Here is a 10111-nt window from a genome sequence, read left to right on the forward strand (position 1 = left end):
GCTCGTTCCCAGAGTGGCTCGCTGAGCAAATTCAAATTGTGATCTCGCGGGAACTCTGGATTTCCAGGGTAGAAGCGGCTCCAAATATTGGCTCAAGAAAATCGGCGTATCGGGTATCGGCTAAGGCTGATGGAAATAAATCGTATCGGCCATAAAAAAATCCATATCGGTCGATCCCTAGTGGTTATTCTACCCTAACCCTAACCCGAGACCTCCTAGTGGTTAGTCTACCCTAACCCTAACCCTAGTCCTCCTAATGGTTAGTCTACCCTAACCCTGGTCCTCCTAATCTTGGTCCTTCTAGTCCTCCCAGTCCTTGTCCTCCTAGTCCTGGTCCTGGTCCTAGTCCTTGTCCTGGTCCTAGTCCTAGTCCTAGTCCTGGTCCTAGTCCTGGTCCTGGTCCTGATCCTGGTCCTGGTCCTCCTTGTGGTCTGGATGAGTAAAGCTCCCAGGAATGCGTTCCTCTCCCACAAGACGAGTCTCTGTAGAACCTGAACAGCGAGGTCGTGTTCATGATGCTACGCCCTATCTTAACACACACACACACACACACACACACACACACACACACACACACACACACACACACACACACACACACACACACACACACACACACACACACACACACACTGTGGCAGCCCGTTTCCCCAAGTGTCAGGTACCCGGTAGGAATAACGCGGAAAGCAAGGGTTAAAGCCGCAGTCGGCGTTTATTTCACAAGAATGACTAGTCTGCATCCTCGTGCTAGGGTCTCCGGGAGCCTCTAGTTCGCCGGCGTGGTGCTTACTCCCTCCGTGTCGCTTTGCCGTTCGCCCGGCCTGGTGCTTACTCCCTCCGTGTCACTCGCCGTTCGCCCGGTCTGGTGCTTACTCCCTCCGTGTCACTCTCCCCGTGGTGCGTACTCCCTCCGTGTCACTCTCCCCGTGGTGCGGAATCATGCCCCTTTTAAGTCCGGCTCCTGGTCCTTTCCCTTCCTCCGGCCAGGTGTCCCCGATTGCGCTGATTGGGGGGAGAGACGTGGTGCGACGGTAAACCCCCGTCTACTGCGTGTCCTCGGACCCCCCCGGTCCGAGGTTCAGCGGCGGGATGCCACACTCCTCCACCGCTTGCTCAGGCCCCTGGTCGTCGGTGAACCCGCTCAGGCAGGCATCCCGGCGTGACAGGGCGTCAGCGTTCTTGGCTCCGGCCATCCACTTCCGGGGGCGTGGTCGGTGACCAGGATGACCTCCCTCCCTAGGAGATAATACCTGACGTTCTGGAGGGCCGGGACCACCGCGTCACTCGAGCGTTGGTGTCCTTGGCTCCGGCCATCCACTTCAGGGGGGCGTGGTTGGTGACCAGGATGACCTCCCTCCCTAGGAGATAATACCTGATGTTTCGGAGGGCCCGGAACCACCGCGTCACTCGTGCGTTGGTGTCCCTGGCTCCGGCCATCCGCTTCGGGGGGGCGTGGTCGGTGACCAGGATGACCTCCCTCCCTAGGAGATAATACCTGATGTTTCGGAGGGCCCGGAACCACCGCGTCACTCGTGCGTTGGTGTCCCTGGCTCCGGCCATCCGCTTCAGGGGGACGTGGTCGGTGACCAGGATGACCTCCCTCTGCCCTCCACCGGCTCTGGGCTTGATAGGCCCACTCGTGGTCCAATGTGATTCGCCGAAGCCGCTTGATGGTCGACGCCTTCTTAGAGCCGGTGTCCTTGGTCCCGGCCAAGGACCCCGGTCCATCAGGTCGTCGTCGTCGTCATCGTCGTGGGTCCAGAGGGGACCAGGTGGTCGCCAGAGCTCTTGTCGGGATCTGGAAGCTTCACAGGTTTACCTGTCTCCAGGAGGTTGTCCCCATCCACGTCCAGCGTGATGGCGTCTTCGTTGGGGATCGACACGGACAGGTGATCGTCCTCAGCTTCTGTAGAGGAGGCCATGGCTTCGACCGACGTCTCTGCCGCTTCCGTCTCTGCCTCTGCCTCCGGCTCGGTGTCGACGTCGGCCTCTGGATCGGCCTCGAGCTCTGGCTCCGAGTCAGCCTCGAGCAGCCCCACAGCCTCTGGCTCCGGTGAGACCGCGGGCTCAGCCTCCGCCTCGGGCTCCGTCTCCGCCTCGGGCTCCGTCTCCACCAAGGGCTGGGGCTCGACCGACGTCTCATCGGCCTGGATTGAGGCCTCTGTCGTAGGCTCGGTGTCCACGTCGTCCTCGGTCGGGGGCCGGGCCTCGCCAGAGGCCTCCTGCCCGGCCTCAGGCGCGGCCGGGCTGGCCTCGCACGGCGCTGGCTTAGATTTGCCGTGAGCAGCTTCCTCTGTTCGCCCTCCGGGGGACGACGGAGGCCTGGTGGCCCCGTAGGCCTGTTGAGCTCCCCTCACCCCTCTGCGGGGTGGTTCTCTCCGGCTCCGGAGTTCACGCGCCGGGTCCTGTAGCCGGTGGAAGATCGGGCAGTCCTTCCCGATTAGCAGCGGCACCGGGAGGTGGGGTACGATCCCTGCCCGCGTGAATACCCCGTGCGGGGTCCGGATGACGACGTGGCAGGTCTTGAACGTCCGGGTGTCCCCGTGTATGCAGGCCACCTCTATGGGTGCGCCCTCCTTCCCGCCAGCCAAGTCGGGGCGGAGGAGAGTGACCACGCTGCTGGTATCCACAAGGGCCTGCGTGTCCCGGTTCATTACCCGCGCCGGTATGGTCGGGCTTCCTGTTTTCCCCTGTGCCCAGCAGGTCGCTAGCATGCATGGCTGCGTCTGCTGCCGGCGTGGCTCGTCTCGCGGCCCCGCCTCCCGCGGCCTCGTCTCCCGCGGCCCCGCCTCCCGCGGCCTCGTCTCCCGCGGCCCCGCCTCCCGCGGCCTCATCTCGGGCCGCGTCGTCTCTGGCGTCTCCGGCTGCGTCGGGGCGGCGGTCGCGGCGGTGGTTGCGGCGGCGGTCGTGGTGGTTAGTTGGGTGAGCCTTAGTACGGCCTCGTAGAGCAGGGCCAGACTCTCCGTGGTCTCCCGCTGCTGCTGCTGGGTGGGCGTCGCCGCGGCCCCATCCGGGTTCTGCATGCCGGCTGAAGGAGGTTCCCTCACAAAACCGGCCCGTAGCGCGGTCGAGTTGCCTGCATTCTCCGCCATATGTGGCAGCCCGTTTCCCCAAGTGTCAGGTATCCGGTAGGAATAACGCGGAAAGCAAGGGTTAAAGCCGCAGTCGGCGTTTATTTCACAAGAATGACTAGTCTGCATCCTCGTGCTAGGGTCTCCGGGAGACTCTAGTTCGCCGGCGTGGTGCGGAATCCCTCCGTGTCGCTTCGCCGTTCGCCCGGCCTGGTGCTTACTCCCTCCGTGTCACTCTCCCCGTGGTGCGGACTCGTACCCCTTTTAAGCCCGGTTCCTGGTCCTTTCCCTTCCTCCGGCCAGGTGTCTCCGATTGCGCTGATTGGGGGGAGAGACGTGGTGCTCTCTGTCGCCGGCTAGAGGGTGGCGACGGTAAACCCCCGTCTATTGCGTGTCCTCGGACCCCCCCGGTCCGAGGTTCAGCGGCGGGATGCCACAACACACACACACACACACACACACACACACACACACACACACACACACACACACACACACACACACACACACACACACACACACACACACAAGGTGAAAGGAGCCCGTAGTGGGGGCTAGGTTTAGGGTGGATGGGGTTTCGCTGTGCGTCCGCTACATGACTCAAAGGGATCAGCCTAACCGGACGGGGCAGTGTCCTCGCTGTGACTAACGGCCTAGCACAACAAAGGGAAGAGAGACATTGGAACAATATCGGCATGCCTTGAATACCTTCTCTCTCTCCATCCAAAGGGAAGGTCTGATGATCAGAGATGCAGAAAACACAACACAGTTGGGATGTATTCAAGCACACCATCAGTACTAAACACTACTGAGGGGTTAGGTTAGGTTAACCCTTCAGTCATCATTAGGGTTAAGTTAACCCTTCAGTAATCATTAGGGTTGGGTTAGGTTTAGGTTAACCCTTCAGTCATCATTAGGGTTAGGTTAACCCTTCAGTAATCATTAGGGTTGGGTTAGGTTTAGGTTAACCCTTCAGTCATCATTAGAGTTAGGTTAACCCTTCAGTAATCATTAGGGTTGGTTAGGTTTAGGTTAACCCTTCAGTCATCATTAGGGTTAGGTTAACCCTTCAGTCATCATTAGGGTTAGGTTAACCCTTCAGTAATCATTAGGGTTGGGTTAGGTTTAGGTTAACCCTTCAGTCATCATTAGGGTTAGGTTAACCCTTCAGTAATCATTAGGGTTGGTTAGGTTTAGGTTAACCCTTCAGTCATCATTAGGGTTAGGTTAACCCTTCAGTCATCATTAGGGTTGGGTTAGGTTTAGGTTAACCCTTCAGTCATCATTAGGGTTGGGTTAGGTTTAGGTTAACCCTTCAGTCATCATTAGGGTTAGGTTAACCCTTCAGTAATCATGAGGGTTGGGTTAGGTTTAGGTTAACCCTTCAGTCATCATTAGGGTTAGGTTAACCCTTCAGTAATCATAAGGGTTGGGTTAGGTTTAGGTTAACCCTTCAGTCATCATTAGGGTTAGGTTAACCCTTCAGTCATCATTAGGGTTGGGTTAGGTTTTGGTTAACCCTTCAGTCATCATTAGGGTTGGGTTAGGTTTAGGTTAACCCTTCAGTCATCTTTAGGGTTAGGTTAGGTTTAGGTTAACCCTTCAGTCATCATTAGGGTTAGGTTAACCCTTCAGTCATCATTAGGGTTAGGTTAGGTTTAGGTTAAGCCTTCAGTCATCATTAGGGTTAGGTTAACCCTTCAGTAATCATTAGGGTTGGGTTAGGTTTAGGTTAACCCTTCAGTCATCATTAGGGTTAGGTTAACCCTTCAGTCATCATTAGGGTTGGGTTAGGTTTAGGTTAACCCTTCAGTCATCATTAGGGTTGGGTTAGGTTTAGGTTAACCCTTCAGTCATCATTAGGGTTAGGTTAACCCTTCAGTAATCATTAGGGTTGGGTTAGGTTTAGGTTAACCCTTCAGTCATCATTAGGGTTAGGTTAACCCTTCAGTAATCATTAGGGTTGGGTTAGGTTTAGGTTAACCCTTCAGTCATCATTAGGGTTAGGTTAACCCTTCAGTCATCATTAGGGTTAGGTTTAGGTTAACCCTTCAGTCATCATTAGGGTTGGGTTAGGTTTAGGTTAACCCTTCAGTCATCATTAGGGTTGGGTTAGGTTTAGGTTAACCCTTCAGTCATCATTAGGGTTAGGTTAACCCTTCAGTCATCATTAGGGTTGGGTTAGGTTTAGGTTAACCCTTCAGTCATCATTAGGGTTAGGTTAACCCTTCAGTAATCATTAGGGTTGGGTTAGGTTTAGGTTAACCCTTCAGTCATCATTAGGGTTAGGTTAACCCTTCAGTAATCATTAGGGTTGGGTTAGGTTTAGGTTAACCCTTCAGTCATCATTAGGGTTAGGTTAACCCTTCAGTCATCATTAGGGTTGGGTTAGGTTTAGGTTAACCCTTCAGTCATCATTAGGGTTGGGTTAGGTTTAGGTTAACCCTTCAGTCATCATTAGGGTTTGGTTAGGTTTAGGTTAACCCTTCAGTCATCATTAGGGTTAGGTTAGGGTTAGGTTAACCCTTCAGATGTCATGTTAACCATTATTCACATCCTGCACCTTTTACTTGCACACCTTTTACACACACACCCAATCATACGTACACACATACACACACACACACACACACGTAAACACGTGCACACTAACACACACACGTGTCACTTTACGTAACACACGTAAACACACACACACACACACACACACACACACACACACACACACACACACACACACACACACACACACACACACACACACACACACACACACACACACACACACGTACGTATGTGTCGTTTTTTCCTAGAAAGTATTCTAGAAAAGGCCAATATGAGAAGACGCAAGAGAGAAGGTAGAGTTGCTGTGATAATTTCTCAGCACTTTTTAACCAAGGGGAGAGCCCATCGATGATGCATCTAGAGACAGTGGATTCCTTTGGTTTGCCTTTAATGTAGAAGGACAGCAAAATGTCTCTATACTATATGTTTATTTGACCAGATGCTTGTGCAGGCCTGTATGGAGAAGGCTGTGGGGGCCTTCGGTGTTTGGGTTAGTGGTGGTCCCTGGTCTTATAGAGGGCTCGGGGGCGGGGGTTAGTATAGTTGTAGTTAGTTCAACTTCTTATTCACCCACGCCTCCAGCTGCATCTGTGGCCTTTAGGTCAAACACAATACTTTTCAACCGAGTGGAACCACGCCTAGCCACTGGACTATTCTCTCACCTTTTCATACATTTTAAGAATGACTTAATTATCGTGAGGTAAACGTGACCAGGTCTCCAGAAGTTAAAGTACCACTTTGACCACAGCGGGCGCTATAACGTCAAAGTTAAACCTAAGTTTAAACTTAGGTTTAAACTTTTTAAACCTAAAAAGTTTAAACTTGGCGCTCTCGCTTATTAGCTGTGCTTGCATCATGACGAGAGGTCTCCTGCGACCACACGCATTATTTAAATATATGCACGTCTAGTTTATTGTACTTCTTTATTAATAAAGCTATACATTAAAATAAAGGATTTCAATGTTTATTTTGATATCGGTTAATGAATTCCTATCTCCCTGACACCAGACTGCCGAGACGAAGAACATGGAGCTGGACGGCCGGATAGGAGGCCTGCAGGCCGATGCGGAGGAGAACCGGCAGAAGCAGGGCGACATGCAGGGCGAGCTCAAGAAGTTCATGGACATCCTGGACGGGAAGATTGACGAGCTGCACGAGTTCCGCCAGGGCCTATCCAAGCTTGGGGTGGGCAACTAGAGGTCAAGGGTCAAAGCATTGTACTAACCCTAACCTCGAGGTCATCCTCCCTCTTCCCCTCACCAAATGGTGTGGTCCAATCTGAACAGTTAGGTTTTCCAAAAAGAATCAAAATGAACAAAATCAATTGCAGAAAGTGTGGTTAAAATGTGTGGAGGGAGAGGGCTTGGCTGACTTAGGAGGATGGAGTCGTGTTCTTTGTTTTGAGCTTAACGTAGGGACCTTCCCCGCTGCTGTGTTCTGGGGAGGGGGTGCTGGGTGCTGAAGGACAGGACAGGGTGGGTGGCGGGTGCGGGCTCTTGGACTCTTGTCTCTCTGTGATTCTGTTTGTTTGTTTCCGCCCCAGGATGGTTTGTACCAGGTACCAGGTGTACTAGTACCAGGTCAACAAAGCCAGGCTTGCTTTATGAACAAAAGGGCTAACTGACATCCACCCCCGATGGACCCTGACCCCTGACCCCCCTGAGGGGAGAACCCGGCCGAGCCCCCGCCCCCTGTCTATCTCAGGTGTTTGAAGAGTTTGTATTTAGTTTAGGTTACACACACACACACACACACACACACACACACACACACACACACACACACACACACACACACACGATTGAAGGTCGCGACTCAAGTGCCTCCGGGCGGCGCCATCCCACCCTCCCTCACCCTCCCATCCTCACCCCGTCTCAGCCCCCCACCCTCCCTCACCCTCCCATCCTCACCCCGTCTCAGCCCCCCACCCTCCCTCACCCTCCCATCCTCACCCCGTCTCAGCCCCCCACCCTCCCTCACCCTCCCATCCTCACCCCGTCTCAGCCCCCCATCTCCCTCACCCTCCCATCCTCACCCCGTCTCAGCCCCCCACCCTCCCTCACCCTCCCATCCTCACCCCGTCTCAGCCCCCCATCTCCCTCACCCTCCCATCCTCACCCCGTCTCAGCCCCCCACCCTCCCTCACCCTCCCATCCTCACCCCGTCTCAGCCCCCCATCTCCCTCACCCTCCCACCCCCCACTCTGGCCGAGGGATAACATCATGACAATGACATCATAGTGACATCACAACCAAGCAGATGTTTTTTGGGGAGGGAAATCATGTTTATCACAAAGAAAGATTTTTTCAACCTAACTTTCATTGTAGGATAAAGGGAGAAGGTGCCAGCACATTTATTTACCAATGCCTCTTTGACATTGAAGTCAGAATCAAACGCTGGCTCAGTCGTCTTACACACACACAAGACAGCAATAGGATTCCAAAGGTTTGCTGCCATCCTTGAAGACACGTTTATTTGCATTGAGAGGGAAATTTGACTTATTTTTCCAGAGTTCTTCATCCAAAAAATACTAGTATACTGTATGAACCCCTTTTGCCTTGAGTGAAGTGATCAAAATACCTTTTTTTGTGTTTTGCATGTTTGATGATATTTGTGCTTCCCATACAAGCTTTCTTTGGGTGGTGCTGGGAATCTGTGCTGCTACAGGGATAATAATGTGAACATGAACTTCATAGCAAGGATATAGAGGGCTGGGGCCTTCAATCTAAAATTCTGGATTATGTTTTTCTTCCTCGTTCGAATTACAACTTTATTTATTGGGGCCTATTTAGAAGTCGTTTTTCTAGAATCAACCCTGAACTCGAACACTACATTAACCCAAAATGTATTTCTGTGCAAATACAATGTATAATATATGTATTCATACCAGATCTATGGCTTCTGAACTATTTTTTTGATAATAGAATAACTTAATTGCAGGACGGTGTCTGAGTATAAAGAAGGGAAATATACCGCGAGTGTAATCTGTTTGGATCCCGTTTAAATCTCTTGCTGATTGGTTGGCAGAACCCCGAACACTTCTCGTGATCATCTCCTTTTCCCAACTCCTGTCCTCCTTTTGTGAGCCAAGTTCAACATTGTACCATAGAAATGACAATTGTTTAAAATGTAGTTTAATTACAATTGGGGGGTCTGTGTCTTTCTTTCACTTCAACTTGTGTGTGAGGGCCGAGGTCTCTACAGTACTAGGCTGTATTCAATATATATTGATGTTTTGATATTACACATCTACTTTAATTGAACAAGTCATAAGGTGTAAAATACTGCACTTATTATTCATAATGATTTTATTCTACAGTTGTAGTTTAATGACTATGTACTTCGCTTAATCATCATATCCATAATGCATATCTTATCCTTATCGTATACCTTTGGAGCGCAGAGTTCTTTGTCAACATTTTGTGACTGACTATCTGCATTCAAGGGCAGCACAATTATATCTGTTCGGTTAAAGACATGAATACCAATCCATGAGTAAACGAGGGATTGTACATCCATCCTAACGATAGCTCTTAAAAAATATTTATCGGGAAACTGCAGGTTTTTGACAAACAGGAATACTTTCCTCCCAAATCAAGAGACATCGAGTCAGAGGATGCCTGAGCTCCACTCCCACCTCCATCGCCGTGGAGATGGATGCAGTGGTGGACCAGAGGACACGTTGCCTTGGTAACTTAATCCCCCGCACAGAGATGCGTGGCTGGTGGAATATATATATATAGATCTATTTATGTATATGTATATGTGTGGGATACTCCCAGCTGTCTTTGTCATTGACAGTTTTCATTCTGTTTATCTGAGTTCAAACAGACTTTATCAAGACTGGTAAGGCTGGTCCATAAACCTGGTGTGTAAATGTTCAAGACTCCTTCCCACACTTCCTCCTTGTTTCAGATGAGGCACGGTGTGCCTGAGTGTATGATGACTGTTGAGTGGGCGGTTTAGTGTAGCATCATTAAAAGAGCCAGGACACTCAGTGTGGGCCAGCCGCTGATATCCCCCGTTGCCATAGAAACACTGGCTCCCGGAATCTCCCACAGACACAGGTATGGCTCGTGGTCGGGGATCACCCTGCGTCTGATACGAGTCTCCCTCTCCTCCACCCTCTCTGCTGTGCCGTCACCGCAGGGACAAGCCATTAGCCAAAACAAAGTGGCCATCATTGCTAACACCAAATGAACGCCCTCAGCAGCGTTGTTGAATAGTGTTTCTAAGAGACAAGGATCCACATGGACTCAGCTATCTGAGTGAGGTTCGGGTTATTTGACGGTAATGTCAGTCAGAGAGCTGCTGGGTGCATTGGGAGGGGGGGGACAGTTAGTCAAATGAATGCTTGGTAAAGCGTTTAATTGACAATGTTCATTAGTCATCGCCCATGCAAATGTGGAAACATTAAAAAAAGGTAAAGGCGAAAGGCTCTTTAGCTGCAAACTGTTTAATCTTGAGCAGCATGA

At 51.4% G+C, this 10111-nt stretch overlaps 1 protein-coding gene across 2 annotated transcripts in view; it reads left to right on the top strand.

The window, feature by feature from the left end:
- Positions 1-8780, top strand: part of homer2 (homer scaffold protein 2) — a 28361-nt gene extending 19581 nt beyond the window's left edge. Inside the window, exons 9-10 of one of the 2 annotated variants that reach the window (XM_079736536.1) lie at positions 6645-6821; positions 7180-8780. In XM_079736536.1, the coding sequence (XP_079592662.1) occupies positions 6645-6821; positions 7180-7260 (258 nt within the window). In that variant the 3' untranslated portion in view covers positions 7261-8780. Of the gene's footprint in view, positions 1-6644 lie in introns of both variants that reach the window. The other variant, XM_079736537.1, reaches the window with a different exon arrangement.
- The last annotated feature ends 1331 nt before the right edge of the window (positions 8781-10111 follow it).

The sequence above is a fragment of the Pollachius pollachius genome, assembly GCF_949987615.1.
Source record: "Pollachius pollachius genome assembly, chromosome: 5".
Taxonomy (NCBI): Eukaryota; Metazoa; Chordata; class Actinopteri; order Gadiformes; family Gadidae; genus Pollachius; species Pollachius pollachius.